At 62.0% G+C, this 23,284-nt stretch overlaps 3 protein-coding genes across 5 annotated transcripts in view; 1 reads left to right on the top strand and 2 right to left on the bottom strand.

The window, feature by feature from the left end:
• The window catches only part of EXD3 (exonuclease 3'-5' domain containing 3), a 77,539-nt gene extending 72,220 nt beyond the window's left edge, over nt 1-5,319 (bottom strand). The window contains exon 1 of the mRNA XM_082842955.1: nt 5,260-5,319. The gene's annotated coding sequence lies outside the window, so the exon portion shown is untranslated. The remainder of the gene's footprint in view (nt 1-5,259) is intronic.
• A 612-nt stretch (nt 5,320-5,931) lies between these two features.
• NOXA1 (NADPH oxidase activator 1) lies at nt 5,932-15,531 on the top strand (the record flags this gene model as incomplete). The annotated part of the gene is made up of 14 exons (XM_082842927.1): nt 5,932-6,108; nt 7,974-8,056; nt 8,921-9,029; nt 10,051-10,185; nt 10,939-11,046; nt 11,980-12,039; nt 12,285-12,328; nt 12,799-12,931; nt 14,064-14,226; nt 14,441-14,499; nt 14,701-14,855; nt 14,996-15,110; nt 15,201-15,315; nt 15,417-15,531. The coding sequence occupies 14 exons, from the start codon at nt 5,932-5,934 to the stop codon at nt 15,503-15,505; spliced, it is 1,545 nt and encodes a 514-aa protein (XP_082699053.1). The 3' UTR covers nt 15,506-15,531.
• Nucleotides 15,532-20,499, bottom strand: ENTPD8 (ectonucleoside triphosphate diphosphohydrolase 8). 3 transcript variants are annotated; one of them, XM_082842924.1, is made up of 10 exons: nt 20,288-20,499; nt 18,840-18,982; nt 18,639-18,756; nt 17,926-18,076; nt 17,641-17,800; nt 17,284-17,514; nt 16,945-17,208; nt 16,656-16,766; nt 16,313-16,447; nt 15,532-16,238 (listed from the first exon to the last, which is right to left on the bottom strand). In XM_082842924.1, the coding sequence occupies exons 2-10, from the start codon at nt 18,963-18,965 to the stop codon at nt 16,050-16,052; spliced, it is 1,485 nt and encodes a 494-aa protein (XP_082699050.1). In that variant the 5' UTR covers nt 18,966-18,982; nt 20,288-20,499; the 3' UTR covers nt 15,532-16,049. The 3 variants fall into 3 exon arrangements, with proteins under 3 accessions (XP_082699050.1, XP_082699049.1, XP_082699051.1); XM_082842923.1 differs by having other exon boundaries at nt 16,038-16,238; nt 16,945-17,514; XM_082842925.1 differs by lacking the exon at nt 15,532-16,238 and having other exon boundaries at nt 16,331-16,447; nt 16,945-17,203.
• Nucleotides 20,500-23,284: the final 2,785 nt, after the last annotated feature.

The raw sequence follows: 23,284 nt of genomic DNA, 5'->3' as shown, positions 1-23,284 counted from the left end.
CAGGTCCGATGCACCCAGACAGCCAGCCCCCCGTAGGACGCAGCCCTTCGCCACGGGCCCCTACAGGACAGAACTGAAAGTCTCCTGTTTTATTTACATTCTCCTTTCAACTCTGACCCTCCAGGGAGATTCACCTGGAGCCAGTTGCTGCGTGCGTGGCTTCCCTGGAGTGTGGGCTGCCCTGGCTGGAGGGGCCCTGCTCTCGTCCGAAGGCCGCCCTTCCTTGTCATTCGCACTTTTCTTCTTTAAGCCCTCTTGGCGGGGGCGGGGGCAGGGTCCTCGGCAAATGTGTTCACGTTGGCAGCCTGTAAACACCTGAAGCGGTGGGTCTGATGACCCACCCAGTGCCCCGGCTGAGCCCCGGGGAGAAGCATGATCACCGAGCTCTGAGCTGGGAGGCTCTCCGTGGCCTTGTGCGACGGACACAGCCCGGGGGGACCCAGACCCACACGTCTGGCCTCAACACCAGGCGCCCCTATCGCATCTGAGCCTGTTTTTATTTCCTGAGGGAAAATCTCACGTGGCGCTTTGTTTTTTCTTGGAAGTGCCCATTGTTTAAAAAGAAGACAAAAACTCTTTGTACTCGGCGAAAACCAGTTCCCAAGTACCCAGCTCCTGCCCATCTGATTGACATCTGTGCTCCAGAACCAACCAGTTACTGAACTCTTCTGGAAGTAGGTTCCAGCGCCAAGCTGGCCACTGAGTCGTGTCCTCACTCAGGACACGCCCCTGTGCCGGCCTCTACTGATTTACGAATCACGGGATCCTACCAATCTCAGCAGCCCCACCCCCACGGAGGAGGATCCTGGGAAGTTCTCAGCTGCGGCAGCGGTCAGTGTCCTGACCAAGGCTGGCTTGGGGCTCTCTGGGCCACAGCCGCCCCAGGCACCTCCACAGCTACTGGGGAATAGAGTTTATTTATTTATATTTTTGGCCACGTGGGGTCTTCCTTGTGGCACGCAGGCTTCTCTCTAGTTGTGGCGTGTGGGTTTTCTCTCTCTAGTTATGGTCCGTGGACTCTGTAGTTGTGGCCGTACAAGCTCAGTAGTTGTGGTACACGGGCTCAGTAGTTGTGGCGCACGGGCTTAGTTGCTCCACAGCACGTGGGATCTTAGTTCCCCCACCAGGGCTCGAACCTGTGTCCCCTGTATTGGAAGGCGGATTCTTTACCACTGGACCACCGGGGAAGTCCCCTGGGGAATAGATTTTAGATCAGATACAAGGAAGTTTTTCTAAACAACCTCTAAAGTATTGAATTTTAGAGCTGGAAGAATCTTAGAGGTCATTTAATCACTCCAATTTTCAGGCTATCTGTAAAATAGAAAAACTTGTAATTGAAATCTTCTTAAGGATTTTTAAAAACTAAACATTTTATTTTGAGATAACTGTAGATATACATATACTTGTAAGAAATAATAATAGATGTCCCATATACCCATACACATATACCCCAAATCACAACCAGGACCCTGTGTTGCTTCAGTGGAAAACCAGAACGCTCCAGCCCCATGGAGCCCTCCTGTTGCCCTTTCACAGCTGCCCCAAGTCGCTGATCTGTTAGTGAGCCCTGAGAACGCTGATCTCCATTCACATCATTTGTCATTTCAAGCAAGCTGCAGAGATGGAGCCACACAGTCTGGCCTTCCCAGGTCTGTGCTCACTCGGCACACTCCCTGAGATGCACACAAGTTGCTGTGGGTGCCCAGGGCTCATCCTTTTCGCTGAGGGGGCTCCCTCAGTGTGGACGCAGTCTGTTTGACCAGCGCCCCCTGAAGGGCATCTAGGCTGTTTCCACTTTTGGGCTATTAGGAGCAGAGCCGCAATAGTAATCCGTGTACACTGGTGGGCACAGGGATGGTACTTTTTTCATCTTTTTATTATGGAAATAGAAAAGCTGAAGAGTAGTGGGCACACAGAACACCCAGAGAGTAATTCAAACAACGGGACCCCGGGTGGTGAGTGCACAGAGGCAGGGCCGGCCAGGCACCGACCGGCGGACGAGCCACAAGGAAGCCACCAGAAACCCTGACAAGTGCTTGGGTGGAACCCTGGTGGGAAGGCCGCCTGGAGCAGGATTCAGAGTAAAAAGCACGATGGGAAAACAGTCAAAAAGCTACACACGGTGACCACCTGACCCGGCTCCGAAGAGAATGGAAAACACACGGCCACACAAACACGTGCACACAAGTGTGATTCACAAGAGCCAAACACTGGAAGCAAAACCCTAATGCCCACCAGCGGATCAACAGAATCGGTCCATCCACACAACAGCATGTGATCCTGCCTTAAAAGGACTGAAGGACTGACACACGCTACAACGTGAACGATCCTCCAAACCATGCTGCCGAGGGAGCGAAGCCAGACATGGATCAAACGCTTTATGACTCCACTGATATGAACTGTCCAAAAGGGGCAAATGCACAGACTGGACCACCAGTTGCCCGGGGCTGGGGGAGGCGTGACAGGGAGTGACTGCAGTGGGGACGAGCTAGTGGTGATGGCCGCACAACTCTGTCAGTGTGACAAAAACACTGAACCGTACACTTTAAAATGAACTTTACGATATGTGAATCATACCGAAGTTTCTAAAAAGCACCCAGCAAAGGTAACAGAGACGCTGAGTACTGGCAATCCTTTCAAGGAGTCTTGCTGCAAAGGGGAACAAAGAAATGGTGTGGGCGCAGGAGGGGAGTGTTTTGTTCAAGATGCGAAGACAAACATCTGTTTCGAGGGGGGAAATGATACCTAGAGGGAGCACCCCAGGAAGATACGTGGGGATGAGGAGGGGGCAGCGCCAGGCCCAGGTGGGCCCCGCGGGAGCGGGCGCGTTCCCAGGGAGGAGGCGGGGACCCCCTTCCAGCTGCCGCTTTTCCTCCGGGAGCCAGGGGGTCCTGGGCTGGGAGGCAGGATGGGGCAGAGGTGAGGAGAGGATGAGGAAGGAGCTGGGCCGGGGGAGGAGCAAGTGCCCGCACGGGGCCCGCGTGACGCCCCTGAGGCTCACGGTCAAGGGGGACAGAGACCAGTCGGAGGCCAAGCTCCTCCAGCCCGGACAAAGGGACCGGGGCCCAGAGGCCCCCGGTGGGCGGGGCTCGTCAGGGGGAGGGCGTGAGCTGCAAGGACGGACGGGGTGGGGGTGAGGGCTGCAGCGACGGCGAGCCCCAGGTGGGCCGGTGGGAGGGGGCAGCTGGGCTCAGGGACCCTCTGGGGCTGCGAGGGAGGCGGGAATCCTGAGGCTGGACCGGGCAGGGCTGCGGGGAGGCTGGGGGGTGGGAGGTCTGGTCAGAGGAAGGGAGCGTCCACAGGGGAATTCGGGGAGGAGGGAGCATGTGTGTGGTGCGGGCCCCGCCCACCTTCAGGCCAGCAGTTTGGGAACCTGAGCCCACACTGGTGAGGAAGCAGGGTCCTCGGGGGCACAGCGGCCCAGGACACCTTTTGAGCACTTCTCAAGCATCATGGCAGGCCCTTCTCACAGCAGCCCTGCTGGGTCGTCCTCATCGTCCCTGGTCCTCAGGTAAGGAAGCCTGCACAGGTAAGGCACAGGGAGCTGGCCCAGGGCCACACAGGGAGGAGACTCAGCCATAACTGAGCAGAGTCACAGGCCCAACTGAGGAAGGAGGAGTCCAGCGTCAGAGGCAGTTGGGTCTCTGTGTTACTGCTGGGCTCCGGGCTCTGACATCTCCCGAGACACAAGCCTCCCCTGGACCCTGGAGGGTGCTCTCCTGAGTACGGAAAAGGGCAGAGCCCATCTACGGGAGTGTTTCTAGGGTTGGGTGCTGTGACGGTTAATTTTATGTGTCAACGCGACAAGGCCATGGTGCCCAGATATTTGGTCAAGTACAGTCACATGTTGCTGTGAAAGTATTTTTCAGATGAAATTAACCTTGAAGTCAGTAGACAAAACAACACTGGTAATGCAGAGACTCTCCATGATGTGGGTGGGCCTTGCCCAGTCAGTTGACGGCTTTAAGAGAAAAGACTGAGGTCCCCTGAGGAACAGGGACGTCTGCCTCTAGACTCTTCCCTGGGTCTCCAGCCTGTCACCGCCCGCGCCCACCCCCGGGCTGAGAATCCTGGACTTGCCAGCTCCCACAAGTGCGTGACCTAATTCCTTAAAAAACAATCACTCTCTCTGAAAAAACCTAACACAGGTGCTAAGATCATGGCAGCAAATAAGACATAAATAGGGGTGTCCGTGGGGTGTGTGCTGAGAAGGGAGAGGTCCAGGCACCTGTAGGGGTCCCCCAACTTTAAGGAGCGGCTCCCGGCCTCTCCTGGGGATGGAGCCCCAGGACCCTGTGGGCAGGCACCACCTCGCTCCACCTGCAGGGGCACCGTCTCTAGAGGCTTCTTCTTTCTCCGTGAAGGAGGAAGGGGGACCTTCTGGTGTTCACGGTGTGAAACTGAATGAAGGGAATCCTCATTAAAATGGAGTCGGGAAGGCCGGAAGGGGGAGCTCTCACACACCACCACTCATCGTGTCTGCAGACCCCAAACAGGCAGACATGTACCTCACATGGACCCAGAGGAAAAGGCAGGTTTTCTCCCCGCCGGCAGCAGCCCAGCCAATGGGAAGCGTCGCCACCCTGAACCCCGTTTCCTCCAATGGGCTCTCCTTGCAAGCGGCCCCTCCCAACTTCCTCCTTTTTCTCTGTCAAGTAACATTCCTCTCCTTTATTAGCTGGTCTTGCCTATAGTTTTCGCTGTAGCCCTCTTGTCCTGAGTTGCAATTCTCTGCTGTTCCTGAATAAAGGCATTTTGCTGATAAAATAACTGGCTGTTTTATCTTTAATGTCAACCAGAGACTTGGGGGGGCGGGGTACACAGGGGCTCTATGCTTGGCGTCCAGGGTCTCCCGGGCCGCACCACGTGGGGCCCACCTGCCCACACAGGGGCAGCGCCAGCCACGGGAGGTGGGGGCTGGACCAGTCCTGCCGGCTGAGGGAACGACGGAGAGTGGAAGGGTCTCCCTGGGCGGAAGGACGCCCTGACGGACGTCCCCAGAGGGTCGCTGGGGAGGACCACGACTTGCTTCCTCACGTGAGCCTCGGGCCTACCCTCCGGCTCCGACCCAGGGTCCTAGACTGGCTATGCCCAGCCAGGGTGACCCACCCCCGGAGCCCTCCCAGCTGTGCCCATGCCCAGCACCGGCCGCGGGCGCGGGAGGCCCCAGGGGCACCAACTGTGGCCAGTGCACGGCCCAGGACGTGCTCCACAGCCCCCGCCCCTCGCACGCTCGGCCCGCGCCCCGGGGTCGCTTACCTGAGTCGGCGGGGTCCTCCCGGAACCTTGGCCCGGCCGCGGCCACGGCGTCAGCAGCGGGCCCGGACGGCTTTCCCCAGCGCACCAAGGCCGACGAGGCCTGGCGAGCTGTGCGCTGCGGGCCGGGAAGCGCGAGCAGGAGGACCTCCAGGCGGAAGTCCAGAGGGGCGGGGTTGACTCGGGGGGAGGAGCCGGGCCTCTGTTTGGGGGCGCGGTTAGTCCGGAGGGGCGGGGCTGGGTCCGGGGAGGAGCCGGGAGGCAGGCTAGGGTCTTGGTCAGGCCGGTGGGGCGGGGCCGGCTTGGGAGAGCCTCCAGGCCGCCGTTTGGGGGCGTGGTCAGTCCGGGGGCGGGGCTGACGGGGTGGGGCCGCTCTGCCGCCAGGGGGCGCCGTGGGCCTCAGGAGGCCTGGCCCACCTGGCGCTCCCCGGCCCGCCCCGCCCCTCACCGAGTACCTGGCGCCGGTGTCGGTCCCCGACCCTCCCGTCCTCCTCAGAGGGCCCCCGCAGCCCCACGCCGGTCTCCGGATCCCGGGGCCCCTGCTCCGCGGTCCTCGGCCCCCAGCCACCCCACCGGACCCGTGACGGGACCCCCAACGCCGCCGGCCGCGCTCGCCGCGCTCCGGCCAGGAATCTCCGACTTCCGCCGTGGGGCCGGGCTGGTGTTCACGTCGTCATGCCCTCGCTCGGGGACCTGGTGCGCGACTGGCACCGGGGCGCCCAGGCCGTGGCGCGTGGGGACTGGGACTACGCCCTGCGCCTCTTCTCGAGCGTCCCGGAGCCGCCCGCCAGGATGAGCTTCAACGTGGGCTGCGTGCACCTGCTAGCCGGGGACCCGGAAGCCGCGCTGCGGGTGAGCCAGGGGCCCGACAGCCTGCGCCCCCGGGGTTGGTCGCAGAGACCCCACCCCTGGGGGACGCTGCCCTCTGGCCCTGGGAGGGTCGATGAGGGGTGGGATAAAGTCCCAGCTGCAGGGGTGAGCCCAGGACCCCTGCCCTTCCTCCCTGATGGCCACCTGAGGATGTCTCCCCAGGTCCGCCTCAGTGAACACCTAAGCAGGGGAGGCCTGTGTGGGCAGGGGACCCCAGCGGAGCTGAGTCAGGGCCGGGATGGGGGTGCAGGGCTCTGGCACTGCCTCCACTGTGTGGTGACCATGTGCCAGGCTCTGCAGTTTTGGGGAACGGCCGGGATGAACACTGGCTCAGGTGCTCTTGGCCGAGGTGCTAACATACCCGCAAACAGGCTCGAAGCTGGATGGGGCTGGGAAGGGGCACCCAGGGTGTAGGTTTGGGCTGGGCCTTCTGCAGACACCTGTGGTGATGGCCAGGAGGTAAGGTCTCTGGTTGCTGCCCAAACCCCAGATCTGAGCGCTCACCTGTCTCCCACCCACTCTCCAAAGCAGAACCAAGAGCTGGGGGTACACATGGGCGCACACACACACGTGCCTCCGCCGAGGGGCCGGCAAGGCCACTCTCTGCCCTTCAAGCCCCCAGGTTTATTACGGCGGTGCACGTTTCACGGGTGACAACAGAAAGCCAGCAGCACACCGAATCCCCCTCGGAAAGAGCCGGGCTCCCGCGTTGTTCAGGCCATCAGTGACAGCTGCCGAAAACGTGTTCAAGGGACCTACCCTGTCATTCTTCACATCTGTGTATGAATCTACAGTTATCTCAGCAGCAATGTCAGTGTTAAAATGTTATCCAACAAGGGGGGTGCGATCACTGGACACCATGGAATCAGCAGTGTGAGGCCAATCCAGTCACCACTTCCTCTAAACCGTGATTTAACCAGAGGGAGGGGACAGAAGTTCTGCGCAGAGGGGTGTGAGTGTTAAATTCTCCTCCACCCTAACCGCAGACAGAGTAGCAGAGGCATGTGTTTTGGAAATTTTTTTAAAAGCAGATGGAACGGCTACAATTAATAAAACTGGTTGTCTCCGAGGACCTGGACAGGGTGAGAAGGGTGTAGCTGGGAATGCAATCTGTTGCCCTACGGAAGCTTCGATTTCGCTGCTCTGTGTGGCAGGACAACAGACGGGTTTCCCTAGTGCTGAGTGGCCACGTCAGTACTGTGTGCGAACCCTCAACCTCGGGTCAAACTCACTTCAACAAGCCCCCCACTTGGCCATGACACCGATCCAGTTGCCTGGATTTAACTTGATAGCTGCTGTATGCCCCCCTCTTGCTTGTGTTTAACTGGTGGCTGCTGTCCTCCTTAGGAACAGATGATGTCATCTCTGAGTCTAGTTTCGGGAAGAGCTGTGTTTTACACACGTTAAGACTTTAGCGTTTTTGCTCTTTCTGATTCTAATAGATGAGAAGTGAGTCAATTTGTACGAACTACCAAAACTAGGATTTAAAAAAGACAAAAACCTTGCATAACTCCCCCCCGCCGAAGGTAACTATTATTAACGCGATGGAGTGTTTCCTTGTCCTCATGGTAAACAGGTTGGTTTGTGCTGCCACCGAACTGCCCCTGAGTGCATCGCAGGGCACCTTGGGAGCTCAGGCGGCTTTGGGTTGTGGCCGTGACGCATGCGCCCAGCCTCAGACTCAGAGGCCCCCTGGGTGGGCGCGGGAGACCTTCTCCTGCAGGTGGCCATGATGGGGGCCAACACGATTCCTTGATCCATTGCTGGGCATCCGCCTGGACCGCATCTGTGACACAGGAGTGACGGGGTTACAGACCTGGGTGTTCCATGGGCATTTTTGTCCCCAGGCATTTGACCAGGCAGTGACCAAGGATGCCTGCATGGCTGTCGGCTTCTTCCAGCGAGGAGTGGCCAACTTCCAGCTGGGGAGGTGAGCACAGAAGTGCCCTGTTATTTCTCTGATGGCCCTTTGGCTCTGCAGAGCCCTTTCCTGTGTTCCTCTCTGCCCACGGGTCATCTCCTCTTACTCACCCTTCCTGGGCGGCCCCAGGGGAGCCCAGGAACAGGATGCTGTGGTCGTGTGGCGGCAGAAGCAGCGTAGGGCCACACCTTGACCCATGGCTCTTTACGGGGTTCAGGGGATCACAGAGTGCTTGCGCCGGCTTCCTCTCCTTTGCTCCTACATCCCTGCTGTAGCCGGGACAGCGCGATTATACCCGTTCTGCCCACGTGGAAACCGAGGGCAGGGCTGGAGGAGTGGTGCGTCCCAGGACATGGAAGTGATGGGGGTCCTCCCTAGCCACCCGGCCTTCGGCGCCCGGCCCTTCCCAGAGAAGAGATCCGGGCTGCAGGACAGGCCCGGCCCCCACAGAAGGTCCCACTGGGGGCAGGTGGGCTCTGGGGGAGACCTCCTCTTCTCATCGACCCAGGAGCCTTCCTGGGGGCGATGGGGATTCTGGTGGGGGCTGGGGAGCTTCCAGCGGGGCTCTGCATGGGGAGGCCCGTGGGGTGGGGCCCGAGAAGCAGGCAGGACACGCCCAGGGCACTCTGCACACCGAGGTTTGGGAGAGGGTCTGGGGTACGGGCAGGGGAGCGAGGCGCCCAGAGGACAGAGCTGGAGCCCCACGTGCTGCTCAGCCCGTCTGTGTGTGTACCCCCTGTGTTGAGACCTGGGTGACCACCACGGCCTCCACCACTGCAGCAGGAGCTGGGGCAGCGTGGGGCTGAGCGAAGCTCCGCCCCCTGCCCTCTGGCAGCTGAGGGCCTCCACGCCAGGCTCCCCTGCCGCCCACAGGTTCCGGGAGGCCCTGTCCGACTTCCAGCGGACCCTGGCACAGCTGAGGGGCAACGCCGCCATCGACTACACCCAGCTGGGCCTGCGGTTCAAGCTGCAGGCCTGGGAGGTGGGCGTGCGGGGAGTGGGACGCGGCTGGGCGCTGGGGGTGCTGTCTGTGGGCAGGCGGCCAAGGTGGTCCTTCCAGGCCGCTCGTCCTGAAGACCCCATCCTCCGGGTCCCGCTGTCTTGTCACTGTCACAGCTGGGGCTGTGTTGACTCAGGTGCTCCCTCTGGCCAGAGGGGCCCCCAAATCCCACCGGGGGGTGCAGGGGAGGGTGAGAGGTCAGCGAGAGGTGACAGGCTGGGCGGGGGCTGGGCCGAAGTAGGCCTGGCTGTGGGCCCCTGGCATCCCCGCCCTGGGGTTCTCGCTTGGCGCCGTTCCTGGCCTCCTGGGGCGGGGTGGGCACTGATGGAGGGGCTTAGGAGGAGCGCCCATGCGCTCCCAGAAACGTGCTGCCTCGGAGCCCCTGGGAACCAGCCGTGTCCCAGTAAGCCAGCCGTGGGGGACGTCCCGCCGGGGTGGCCCCGGCCCAGGGCACCGTGTGCAAGGCGGGCTGTGGGAGTCGGCCGGCCGTGACCCCAGCAGGCCATGTGACAGCAGCTCTGGGAGCGCCGTGTCCCCGCGGACTGCGGGGACAGAGGCTGCCGCGGGTGAGCGATCCGCACCCTCCGCCCTCGGCTCCCGGGAGCGTGGCCACTTGCTGCTGCTTCCCAGCGCATCCAGCCCAAAGCGTCCTTCCACACGGGGGGAGGGGCGGGCGGAGGGGGCCTTCCTCAGACAGCACCCCAGACTCCTGGGGGTTCAGTAAGCAGGGCAGCACGGGGAGGAGGGGGTCAGGCCAAATGCAGGACGGGGCTGCGAAGGCCGAGAGGCTGCTTCCAGAGATGGGAGGTCCGCCTGACATTCAGAGCAGAGAAGCAGGGAGGGCTGATCCGCTCCGGCTGGGGGTCTGGGGAATGAGGCCTGCGGGGCAGAGCCGGCCCCGGGGCAGAGCCAGGTGTGGGACCAGGCGGTGGGGCTGGGGGCAGAGCTGGTGGTGGGGCTGGGGGGCGTCCTGGGCCTGCCGTCACCCCCGCCTCACTCTCAGGTGCTCTTCAGCGTGGCTGCAGTGCAGAGCCAGCTGGGGCTCTGGGCGGAGGCCACCCACAGCCTAGAGGAAGCCATCTCCAAGGGGCCGGAAGGGGCCCGCGATGACCTGGACATCGCCCTGGGCCAAGTGCAGGTGAGGGGCAGGTGAGGGGGCAGGTGAGGGGCAGGTGGGAGGTAGGTGAGCGGGCAGGTGAGGGGCAGGTGAGGGGGCAGGTGAGGGGAGGTGAGGGGGCAGGTGAGGGGGCAGGTGAGGGCAGGTGAGGGGGCAGGTGAGGGGGAAGGTGAGGGGAGGTGAGGGGGCAGGTGAGGGGCAGATGGGGGGAGGTGAGGGGGCAGGTGAGGGGCAGGTGGGAGGTAGGTGAGGGGGCAGGTGAGGGGGCAGGCGGGGGGCAGGTGAGGGGGCAGGTGCGGGGCAGGTGGGGGGCAGGTGAGGGGCAGGTGAGGGGATAGGTGAGGGGCATGTGAGGGGGCAGGTGGGGGGCAGGTGAGGGGCAGGTGAGGGGAGGTGAGGGGCAAGTGGGGGGAAGTTGAGGGCAGGTGAGGGGGAAGGTGGGGGGCAGGTGAGGGGATGTGAGGGGGCAGGTGGGGGGCAGGTGAGGGGCAGGTGAGGGCAGGTGAGCAGAGCCAGACTCCTAAGCTGACTCAGGTGGCTTGCCCAGCCCATAGCCTGCAGTTTGGGGCTCACATCTGTCTGGCCCCCAAGACTGACTATATGAGCTGAAGAAACTTCTGGAGGGAGGCATACTATGTGCCCAGGTGTGGGCTGGACTTCCCATGGGCTATGGGAAGTAGGTGACAGGGCCAAGCCGTCCCTTCTGCTTTGAGGCTCCTGCAGCCTCAGGCCTGGCCCAGTGCTCAGGTCTGCATTGTCCGGACCCCCCTCCAGAAACAGGCCCCCCTGCAGCCTCGGCAGGTCCCCAGGGGTGAGGTCTTCCGGCCGCACAGGCGGCACCTGGAGCACCTGGAGCCCGTGGATTTCTTGGGCAAGGCCAAGGTAAGGGAGGGGTAGCTTCTCGCTTCTCAGGCCCCAGGGGCTCAGGGGCCAGCAGCACCCAGCAGGCCGCAGAGCGGCGGGCAGCCAGGCCCCTGCTGAGCTCACACCGTGTCCCGAGCTTCCAGGCTGAGTTCACAGGGACACCCGGGGTCATCAAGGCCTTGGTGGGTGGACAGAGAACACAAGGCTCCTGGGGCGGGCAGCAGTGTTTCCAAATGGGGCTCACAGATCTGGGTCTTGGAACCTGGCGGTGGAGCCCACCAGAAGCTGCTGAGGACCCCCAAGGTGGTGCCGACCCTGCCTACCTCCGCCTTCGACTCGCTCTTCTGGCCTCAGCATCTCCTGGGTTTTGTGTTTCTGTGTCCTCCCTGCATCTCTGCCTCAGAGAGCAAGACCCTGGGGAGGCCCGAGGCAGGCTGGCCTGGGCCACCTCTGCCCACCCTGGGTCAGGGCAGGGCAGCAAAGTCACAGGATGACGGGGAGCAGCTCGCCCCAAAGGCGGGAAAGGAGGCTCCCTGTGCACAAAGGAAGATGCACTCTGCTTTCCAGCTGGTGGCCCTCAGCCAGGCCTGACACCCCCCCGGTCACCCGAGGGCTAGGTGTCGTGCGTCTTTGCTGGGGGGCTGCGTGGAGGAGGGGGCTCTGAGCTGCATTAATCCATCAACTTGGAGTCCTGTTATCACAGGAGATGACTGCTTCTAAGAAACAAGAATATTTTAAAGGTTGTACGAAAAATAAGTTAAAATGATCAGCACAGATGTTTTCCTTCTTCAAACATATTTTTCCCACCTCCCTGCCCCCACCACGTGGTCCAACGTCTTTGGGCCAGGCTTGGGCAGCACCCCCCGTGCAGATGGGCGACTTCGGGGTTCAGAATGGGCAGCGAGGGCTGGGCACCCCTGACTCGGCCGGCCCCTTGCTGTCCCTCCGCAGGTGGTGGCCTCTGCCATCCCTGACGGCCCGCACGAGGACGCCCGGCCTCAGCAGCCACAGGTGGGTGGGCAGCCTTCCGGCCACCTGACTTCTCCTCTGACGTTTTGCAGGTGGGGCCTTCCAGACCATTACTCTTAAGGATGCCTTAAACCCTCCCCGCGGGCTTCTCAACGTCCTTCTGATCTAAACGTGGGGGGCGTCCCATCCCGGGAGAGAGCCAGTGAAAACTGTGCAGCCTTGCCCCCCAGCCCCCGACACGCCGTGGGGTCTGCATCCTGAGGATGGGGGTCACTGTGTGCCCACAGGCTCTCTACGCACGTGGTGAAGCCAGGCCTGGGGCTGCCAAACGGTAGGAAGGGGCCGTGGCCCCCCACTCTTCTTCCCCTGTCGACAGAGCCCCTTTGCAGGCCCAGTGTGGCCACTCCGGGCCAGGGGCCAGGTGGCTGTGTCCCCTTTCTGGACCGGCTGGAGCCCTGGTGCAGGGCGAGGGGTCCCGCCTTGCTCAGCCCTCCCTGTGCCCCCGTTTTTTCCTGAGCCTGTTCTGCTCCTGGGGAAAGAGCCTGCCTGCCCCTCACTGAAGCTCTGCTCAGGCCTGGGGGTGGGCACCAGAGGCACCGGGGTGGGGTGCAGGCTGGGCTGCAGGCCAACGGGAGCAGCCCTGCCGGCCCCGCCAGATGCAGCCTCACAGGTGGTGGTCCGACTGGGGTGCTGTTTGTTTCCAGCTCAGGGCTCTCCTAGGCCCACCTTTCATGGAGGACCTCGACCTCTGTGCTGGCTGGGTGAGGCCTGAGAATGAGGACTCCTCCCCCTTCCCTCCAGGGCCCGTGACACAGGCCCCTCCAGACCTGGTACCCGCTGTGGCCCCAGGACGCCCCTTGATGCAGAGACGGAGGTCAGCTCTGGCCAGGCTGGGCGGGCTGACCATGGCACACTGGTCACCAGTGATGAGCAGGTGGGTGAGCGTGGGCAGGGCAGGCAGGGGCCGTAGTATTTGGAGGACCCCCCGCCCCAGGCTGAGCTTCGGGACCAGCCACAGCTGGGCCCTGCAAGGGTCTCAGGGCAGGGCAGGTGGCCTCATCACCTGCTGGGGGATAGAGATTTGGCTTCCTCAGGTAGGCCAGGGCCTTGGCGGGAGCCAGCCACAGTGACCGGACGCCATGGGTCAGGGACACACTGCTGCTCACATGTGCACAGACAGGAGCCTGGGTGTCTGCTCCCCACCCTGGGCCCGGCAGAGGCCTGCAGCCCGTGCGTCATAGCCATGAGGCTCCCACCCCTCAGCTGGGGCCCCCGGCCTTCCTTCTTGGACATGGGACTCCCCGAGATGCCCCAGGCACTGGGTGAGGCCGAGGAAGGGAGGGGCACAGGGTTCTCCTGGGCAGGTGTGTTGGGCAGGTGTGCCGGGAGGCCACCCAGCACAGAGAAGGTGGTTAAATTTCACATTCAGTTTATCAAAGGACTCAGTTTAAAACGAGACGGTCACTTCACTTCCTCTTTCACTGAAGTCCAGCTAACTCGGTGGACAGTTGGTGCCCTTGAAAGCCATCCATCACAGCTGGGCTTGACAAAACCCCGTGGCCCTGAGTTCACATACTGGGTGTGTTCGAGCACTTGACCCTCCTGACAGTGGGCAACAGCTTCCTAATTGCTTTAAACAGCTGACAAGTCTGATAAGAATCTAAACACTCCGTTTACAAACTTGGTCCAACTTTCAGATCCCACCTGAAATCAGCATCTGAGTCAGCTGGTCGGTGTGGCCAGGACTGGGGCCCTCTGGGGTTTCTGCCGCCCCTCAGCACACCCACTACTTAGGGTCCCAACGAGGGTGAAGTCCAGCGGGTCCCTGGCTTCGGTCCCCAGCCCCCAGGGTCACCGGGAACCCCAACTGGAGCTGCCGCCTCCTGGTGGGCCAGGGGAAGACGGATTGGTGCCCACAGTGCAAGGTGGCCTGTCTGTAGTCTCCAGGCCTATAGGGACCTGGTTCATGCCCCGGATTCACCTCCAACACCGTTAGATTTGTGGCTTCCTGCCTGGCCAGGCTGTCTTGCAGGCCATGCCCCTCACCACTGGCTCTGCTTGGACAGTGTCTGGGCACCGCCCCCGATGAGCTCCAGGCCCAGGGAAAGCTACCTCCACCCTCAGGGCCCCACCCCGGCCTCAACCCCACCCCGGCCCGGCAGAGCCCCAGCCTGTGGCTTCCCTTGCAGAAGCCTCACGTGGAGCAAGTTGGCCAGTGGGTCCCTCCAGGTGAGGCGCCCTGAGCAGCTGGTAGTGGGAGGGCACTTTGTGGAGGGAGCCCCAGGCAGGTATCTGGGCGGGGCTGGGAGCAGCCTCTTTGTCCTCCAGGGAGGAAGCTGGTGGCCTTGGGGCTCCCGGTGGTGTCAGCATCTCCTCTACTCTGACACGTTCTACTCTGGGGGTCGGTAGCCACCGGAGTCCCTGACTCCTCCCCGCTCCGCAGGGCTGCTGGTGGCTGGGGGGCTGGGCCCTGGCTCCTCTGAGGATCCTGCAGGCGCTGGGGTAAGAGGCACTGGCTCTCATAAGGGATGAGGGGCTCCAAGGCCAGACCCCATCCTCCGAATGCCTCTAGGGACCCCAGCTAAAGAAGCCTCACGAGTCCAGGGCCCCAGCCCCTCCCACCCTCCCAGTCCCTGCCCTGCCCCCTGGCCTGAAGCCCACCCTGGCAGTCCTGGGCACACAGATCTGGGGCCTTGGACCCAGGGTGTGGCTGCAGGGGGCCCCGAGTCCTTGGTGACCTTCACAGTGCAGTGCACCTTCACCCTGGCCCTGAGGGCCCCAAGAGGAGCTGACCTGTCCAGCCTGCGGGCCCTGATGAGCCAGGCCCTCCCTCCCCAGGCCCAGAGTGGGCAGCTCAGGTGAGCTGGAAAGCCGGGTGGGAGGGCTCCAAGCTGGGCACCTATTAGTCCCGGCCCTGGGAGAGGCTTTTGAGGTCAGAGGTCAGCACCCTCCCTAAAGCCCCTGCCCGCGCTGCCCACTCTGAGGCATCTCTTTGCAGTTACCGAGACCCTAGTGACAGCAGGGGCTGGGTGCCCCTCACCGGGGAGGAGGCACTGCAGAGGGCCTGGCGGGGCGCGGCTGCCGGCTCTGGGGAGCTGCGGCTACGGTGCCAGGTGAGCCGGGGCGGGAGGCGGCCCGGGGCGGGGATGTCCAGCCCTTCTCTCCGTGCCGAGCTTACCCTACAGCCCTCCCCGCTGCCACAGGGAGTGGGCGGCCGGCCTGTCCTCTACCAGGTGGTGGCCCGGCACGGCTACTCCGCCCAGGGGCCCGAGGACCTGGCTCTGCAGCCCGGAGACACGGTGGACGTCTTGTGCGAAGGTAGAGCTGGCACTGCCTCCGCCCCCCATCGCCCTGCCGGGGCCCCGGGGCAGACGCGGTGTCTGCGAGCAGATGTGGTGATGCCCTGACGCCTCCTGCAGTGGACCAGGCGTGGCTGGAGGGCCACTGTGACGGCCGCGTCGGGATTTTCCCCAAGTGCTTCGTGGTCCCGGCCGGCCGGCGCACATGAGGAGCTTGGCGCTAAGGAGTCCGTGGCAAGGAGGGTTTAATAAAGGCGATCTGCCCCCCAAGGTGTGGTCCGTGTTCTGGGCTTGGCCACTGAGGGGACCTGACTGAGGCTTCCGAGGGTGTGGGGTGGCCGCTCTGGGAAAAGCCCACAGAGCCTGTACACTGGCTCTGCCAGCTCCTGGAGAGGCCAGGGCCCGCTGCCGGCCCCTCCCAAAGAGCCGGCCCCCTCTACCTCCAGCAGTCACCCCGACCCCCAGGCTTGGCCTGGCCCTGAACCCGTAGGTCTGCAGTCACACAGCCCTGAGGGCTGCAGGGGTCGTGATGGCCCAGCCCTCGTGCAACATGGGAAACCCGCTGGGGCGCCGGCACCTGAAGGCCATGGTCGGGGCCATGGTACAGCCTCCGTGGCCAGAATGACCCCAACGGCAAAAGGGGGCCACGTGACCATGGGCCCAGCGCCCACAGGGCGAGCCTTGGGGGGTCGGGGCTCAGGAAGGCTCCGGCCAGCTCAGGCCTCTGCCTGCCAGCACCAGGTGGCAGCCAGCCTAGTCCCGGAGCCAGAGCTGCACCACAGTGGCCCCGAGAATGGCCGTGAGGGTCAGCACCAAAAAGACGACTCCGGCCACCCAGACGCCATAGCTCTGTGCCCGCCACTGGGCGGGCGCCTCGGCTGGGATCAGGCTGGTCAGGTTCAGCATGTAGCCCAGCGTCCAGCCGATGTCGGTGCCACCGGCCTGCGGGCCACACGGCCGGTCAGGCTGCAGGCAGCGGCCCGAAGCCCCAACCCCCTCTCGCCCTGAGCCGTCACCTGCTCGCGGAACTCGATGCCGCCCCAGGTCTCCTGGCTGAACCCGTAGCCCTCGAGCAGGAGTGTGAGGATGTACAGGCCCGAGGCACAGTAGTCACGCAGCTGGCCGTCCTGCCCGGGCGAGCTCGCCTCCACCTGGGGGCCCGGGAGGCCAGGAGCCCCATGAGGCCTCACCTCCTGGGCCCCCAAGGCTGGCCCCCCTCGGAGGTGTGCCCCTGAGTCTCCTGCCTGGAGCCCCCCAGCCCCCCGGCCACACTGCCTGGGACAGGGTCCCTGCTCGGTGGAGTCTGCAGCCCAGGGAGCTGGGGCCCAGGTGGGGGGTGGGCGGCCCGCATCCACCCACCAGCTTCCAGGGCCTCTGGCAGAACTCCCAGATGGTGGCATTGGCCGTGGCCAGCGGCGGCCTGGAGGTGAGGTTCAGGAAGTGGAAGGTGTGGTAGAAGTTGGAGAAGGCCTGGGGGAGGGGGTGAAGTGCCCGGCAGGGCGCAAGGCGGGGGGCCCAGGATGAGCCAGGTTCCGCCCCGCCCCGCCCCACCCCACCTGGGGTCCCAGGCTCCCCAAGGGCCCCCTGGGGTCGGGCCCTGGGGCCCCGAGGGGAAGCTTGGCCCCGAGGGCAGGCCGCAGGGGCTCACGTAGAACTGTCCCCGCACGGGGGGCTGGTAGACGCTGTCGAAGGCGCAGTCTCCTCGGCCGTCGCAGCTGGAGAAGTTGAAGAGACCCCGGATGGCGGCGACACAGGCCCCGGGGTTCCCCGTCCCCTCCACAGTGAGGTTCTGGCCGAGATCTCGGGGGGCTGCAGCCTGGACGCAGGGCGACCCGTACAGGGGGGCCAGGGCCAGCGTGCCCCGGTAGCCGCTGTGGTAGCAGGGGTGACGCACCAGGAGGCTCGGGCTGCTCTGCGGGGAGGGTGGGGGCACCTCTGAGCACCCGCCTGGCAGGGTGCCCCGCCCTCCTCCCGCAGAGCAGCCCACCTGCACCAGCCCGGCCAGGAGCCGGTTCAGCATCTGGTCGCGCCCGAAGCAGAGGTAGCTGTGGGTGTAGACGCTGTGTTCTGTGCCATAGAGGCGGAAGGTGGCCTGGGTGGTGGTGTCCAGGATGGGGCCTCCAGGCACAAAGGTGATCTGGGTGGAGGCCCCACCCATGTCCAGGGCGCCCACCAACGTCCCCTCCAGAGGCTGGATCCATTCTCCGGAGAAGGAGTACTGACCACAGACAGGGGGCACTGAGTCCTGGAGCCGCGATGACCCCCCCGAGTGCCCCTCCCACCCTGGGGCCGGCCACGATGACCCCCCCGGGCGCCCCTCCCACCCTGGGGCCGTCTGTGGCACCTGCACCAGCAGGCCCAGGACGTAGTTGATGGTGACCCAACCTAAGGCCCCTTCGTCCTGCCCAGCCAGGAGCTCAGCGCCCCAGAAGGCCACGGGAGACCGGCTCAGGGCCTGGCTGACCGCTGCGAAGACGTCCTCCGCCTGAGAGCTGTTCTTCTGGCTGCGCGGAGAGGACAGGCCGCTGGAGCTGGCAGAAGCCACCCCTCCTCCATCCCGCCTGAGCAGGGACCACAGCTCTCACACTGCACCCCAGGGACGTGTGCGGGCCCACGCCAGCCCCCGCACCTGAGCAGCCGCATGCCCCCTGTGGCCCCCAGGAACATGGGCGTTTGCTGATGCTTGGCCTTTGGGATCAGTGCCAGCGCCTCCTCCAGGCAGCCCTGCAGGCTCTCGCCAGCCTGTGCAGGGTCAGAGGCGTAGGAAGAGATGCCAGGCCCTGAAACACAACACCACAGGACAAGGCTCCAGGCCCGAAGGAAGCTGAGCTGAAAAGCAGCCCCCGAAGATGCATCATGACCCTCGGAGCCTGCGGACGGGACCGTATCTGGAAAAAGGGTCTTTGCAGATGTCATTAAGTTAGGGATCTTAAGATGAGATCACCCTGGATTCCCCAGGTGGGCCCTGAAACCAACGACTGGCCTCCTTACAAGAGACAGAAGAGGGAGATTTGAGACACACAGGGGAGAGGCCACGTGAAGTCCGAGGGAGAGGTTGGAGGGATGCCGCGTCTGGAGCCCCAGGAGCCGGAAGGGTTTGTTTCGGGTGTCTGCGGGCTCAGGCAGGACAGATCCAGAGCCCTGGCCCGGCTCCCACTGACCGGCTGGGCCCCCTGGGGCAACTCACTGAACCTCTCTGAGCCCCTTTTCTTTAGGCTGATCTGCTACTGCCCAGCTCCAGCCTGTGCCACTTCCCAAACCTCCACCCAGCTGGGAACCCCAGCCGGGCAGCGGCTGGCAGCTCCCAGCACCCGTCCACCACCGATGGAACTGCCCACTGACCTTTCGCCCGGCAGGCCAGGGCCTGGCTGACCACACCTGTGTCATTCTCCTTGTTTGCCAGCCACTGATACACAAAGAGTGATGTGTGGGAGGACCCAGCGTCGAACACGATCCCGAACTGGGAGTGACACCAGGGTCAGGAGGGCGTAGGGGCCGTCACGGCCCAGCCCAGCCTCCCCTGGGTGGGGTCTGGGGGCACACCTTGGTGTCTGCGGGCAGGAGGACGTTGGTGGCCTCCACCAGGAAGAGAATGAGCGTGGTGAGGCCTGAGACCGCTGCAGCCCCCAGCAGGGCTGTGAAGGCCCGTTCCTTCCATGTCAGCCCCATGGGGGTGGGACTGGCACCTGTGGGGTTGGCAGCAGTGAGCACCCAGACTCTGCTGCCTGCAGAGAGCCCCTCGGTCCTCCCCGGGGCTCAGACAGCCCACCCCGGCTGGGTCGATGGGCAAGACCACGCCGGAGAGCTGGGCTACGCATGGTGTCACAGCGTCACAGGGGCCGGCAGGGGCCGGGCACCGGGACGCCCTGTCTGGCGACAGGCTAGGCTGGAACACACAGCAATGAGGAGGTCCTGGAGACCCCCTTTCTAGTGCCACGCCGGGGCCCAGCGGAGCCACCCCCGTGTGATCTGCCAGCCCCACTGCCCGCACCCTCCCAGGACCCCAGCTCCCCTCCCGTCCCCCGCAGGATAAGGAGCCCCAGATCCACAGTGAACCCCGGGAACCCAGGGCCCCACCTCTCCCACCTACCTGGCTCCTCCCTGCAGCCCTCACCCCAGGCCTCTCCCAGGACAGTTTTCTGAGAGTCCTGGGGTCAGGCCTGAACTCGGTGGGGACAGCTGACCGACTGCCTGGATGGCTAATTGTTGCCAAGCAGGTCAGCGGGTCCCGGGAAGCACGGTTTCTCCACTGAAGGACCTGAAGGCTGAGGGGTTCTGAACAGATTCATCTGGTTTCTGTTTAAAAACCCAACCTCGGGCTTCTCTGATCTGAACCTTTTCACTTGGCCCCATGACGATCCCTCGCAGCCGGCCCAGGCTGACCCAGGAATGTGGTTTGCACGGGGCCACGGCACCAGCTCAGCGGCTGAGGCCTCTGCAGGGCCCTCTCCAGCCCCCAAACGTCCCTGAGCGGGGACCCACGCACACGAGGTCACCAGGGGCCTCGGGCCAGTTGCCACCACTGTCCAAGGGGAATGGTCTGAGGCCTGCAGAGCTTTGAGGCTCATGGACTTTGTGTGGCATCAGCATCCCCGCAGGAATGCGGCTGTTCCCAGGGGGCGTCCGCCTCTCAGGGCGAATGCAGGGCCCTGGGCTCCAGGCGGCCCGTCTGCGACATGATCCCATTTTAAGGAGGGAAGAGCGAGGCTCAGAGAGGTCGGGTGATCTGCTCGAGCCGCCGCCAGGCCAGGACGGACGGGACCCAGCCTGTGTCCCCAAAAGCACGCTGGCCACAGGCCACTCACAGAGACAGACCAGTTACAGGCAGGGCCAGGGACACCGGTACCCCCCCTCACACCCCCCTCCAGGGCGTGTAGCACCCTGAGCCCCCAGCCTGAGCCCCCAGTGGGTGGGCAGAGAGGCTGGGTAGACTCCACACAGAGCACGCCCTCAGGACCGGTCAGCACCCCCAGACCAAGACGGCCCCTCACCTGGGCTGGTGGGTAAGCAGTGGCAGCAGCGTGGAAGCTGGCCCGTCTGTCGCCTCTCAGGCACCTGCCAGGTGCCGTCCCGCCTCTGCCCGCCACCCGACGCTGGTCACCGCTCCCCTGAGCCTGGGTCCGCTGTCAGGCAGGTGACGAGCCGCTGCTGCCTGCCCCCACCTGGGGTCACCACCCCCGGCCAGGGTGGTCCCCTCCGAGGCTGCTCAGACTTTGCCCTCCGACCCCGCCCTTCCCCAGTGGGAGGACGGTGCCAGTGCTCAGGCGAGGGGCAGGTCAGCGGAGTCAGGTGACTGGAAAGGGCCCAAGGCCGAGGGCTCGGCCAGAGCAAAGGCCCGGAGTCAGGACCAGCTGTGGTCCCATGAGGAGGGCGAGAGTCAGCCCCAGTCGAGTGGTTTGGTGGTTTGCAGGCGTGCGGTGAAATTGCCCCTTTTTGTGCACACGGGTCTATTTGTGTGACCCCGGCCACTGCAACCAGAACCGCCCAGCCCAGCCCCCGCCCCCCCACCCCACTGGCTCTCCTCGCTGAGGTTTTGTCCTCGAGAGGGGTTTCAGAGATGAATTGAGCCTGGCTTCTTCGCCTCAGCTTGAGACCTGAGGCCCAGCATCTCCCCCATGCCCACGTGGAGACCGGCTGCTCTGATGAACCGTTTGCTGAACCCCCGGTGCTGGAGGCATCGGGGTTCCCGCTCTCCGACTGTGAAAAGCTGCCGTGGATATTCATGCACGAGGCTTCGCCGGACCTGTGCTTTCGCTCCCACCCCGGAGACAGACTGCTGGGTTTAACTCGATGCAAAACTGCGCAGATGTTCTCTAGCGTGAGACAGCCAGTCTCTCTGCGTCCTTCCAGTGTCCGCGTCACAACTTTCCATTTCAGCCGGTCTGGCCGGTGCCGGTCCAGCCTCGCTGTGGCTTCAGTTTGCACCAAGGGCTGAGGATGCTGAGAGCCTCCCCATGCGCTTTTTGCACTCGTGTGTCCTCTCTGGTCACGTGGCACATCTTTCGGTTGGATTGTTTGACTTATTCCTGCTGAGTTTGGAGAATTCTTTATATATTCTAGGTGCAGCCCCTCCTCCTGAATGAGGTTTGCAAGTATTTTCTCTCAGTCCGTATCTTATCTGAACAGTGTATTTCACAGAGCAAATTTTAAAATTCTTGATGAAGCCAAATTTATCCTTGTGGTTTTCTGTGGATGGTCTTTTTGTGTTGTTACTAAGAACTTTTTGCCTAACCCCTGGTCATGAAGAATTCTTTCTCCTCACGTCTCTTAGTTTCATGATGTAACTTGATCTATGAACCATTTTGAATTATTCTTTGTAAGATGTGTGGCTTGGTCAAGTCCACCTCCTCTGCATGTGGACGGCCAAGGCACCGGCACTGGGTGTTGAAAAGACCATCCTTTCTAAAGAAGATGTGGTACCTATATACAATGGACTATGACTCAGCTATCAAGAAAGAAGGAAACAATGCCCTTGGCAGCAACATGGATGGACACAGAGATTATCATACTGAGCGAAGTAAGTCAGAAAGAGAAAGACAAATACCGTATGATATCACTTACATGTGGAATCTAAAATATGACACAAACCAACCTATCTATGAAAGAGAAACTGACTCACAGACATAGAGAACAGACTTGAGGTTGCCAAGGGGGAGGGGGAGTAGGGAAGGGAAGGAATGGGAGTTTGGCGTTAGCAGATGCAAACTATTATATACAAGATGGATAAACAACAAGGTCCTACTGCATAACACAAGGAACTATATTCAATATCCTGTGATAAACCATAATGGAAAAGAATATGAAAGAGAATATATATATGTGTGTGTGTGTGTGTGTGTGTATAAATAACTGAGTCACTTTGCTGTGCAGGAGAAATTAACACAACATTGTAAATCAACTATACTTCAACAAAATTAAAGAAAAAAAAGGATGGGGGCTTCCCTGGTGGCCCAGTCGTTAAGAATCTGCCTGCCAACGCAGGGGACACGGGTTCGAGCCCTGGTCCGGGAGGATCCCACATGCCTCAGAGCAACTAAGTCCGCGAGCCACAGCTACTGAGCCCACGTGCCACAGCTACTGAAGCCCATGCGCCTAGAGCCTGTGCTCCACAGCAAGAGAAGCCACTGCAATGAGAAGCCCACGCACTGCAACAAAGAGTAGCCCCCGCTCACCACAACTAGAGAAAAGCCTGTACGCAGCAATGAAGACCCAATGCAGTCAAAAAAATAATTAACTAATTTTTAAAAAGAGAAAGGACCATCCTTCCTCTGTGGAACCCTCTGCACCTCTGTACGATTGGCCATATTTGTGAGGGCTCATTTCTGGACATTCTATTGGGATTCTGTCCCCAATTCTGTCTTGATTATGCAGCCACATAGTAAGTCTTTTTTTTTTTAAAGATGTGGGTTTTTTAAAATAAATTTATTTATTTACTTATTCATTTTTGGCTGTGTTGGGTCTTCATTGCTGTGCACGGACTTTCTCTAGTTGCGGCGAGCGGGGGCCACTCTTCATTGTGGTGCGCGGGCTTCTCTTTGCGGTGGCTTCTCTTGTTGCCGAGCACGGGCTCTAGAGCGCAGCCTCAGTAGTTGTGGTGCACGGCCTTAGTTGCTCTGTGGCATGTGGGATCTTCCCGGACCAGGGCTCAAACCCGTGTCTCCTACATTGGCAGGCGGATTCCTAACCACTGCACCGCCAGGGAAGTCCCCACAGAGTAGACCTTAATATTGTGCAGTACGAGTCCTCCAACTTCAATCTTCTTTTTCAAAATTGTTTTAGCTATTCTAGTTCCTATGCCCTTCCATATAAATTTTATAGTCAGCCCCTCTTTATGTACAAAAAAATTCTCCTGAAACTTTTATTGGGGTTATATAATCAGTTTGTGGAGAATTGATATCTTTACAATTTTGAGGCTTCCAATCCCTGAACACAATTTCTCTTCTCTCTAGTTAGTGTTTAGGTCTTAAAATTCTTTTCGTCAGCATTTT

The sequence above is a fragment of the Leucopleurus acutus genome (genome assembly GCF_964270905.1).
Source record: "Leucopleurus acutus genome assembly, chromosome: 7".
NCBI classification, from domain to species: Eukaryota; Metazoa; Chordata; class Mammalia; order Artiodactyla; family Delphinidae; genus Leucopleurus; species Leucopleurus acutus.
The sequence above is the reverse complement of the archived record's forward strand: the minus strand, read 5'-3'. Positions and strand labels throughout refer to the sequence as shown.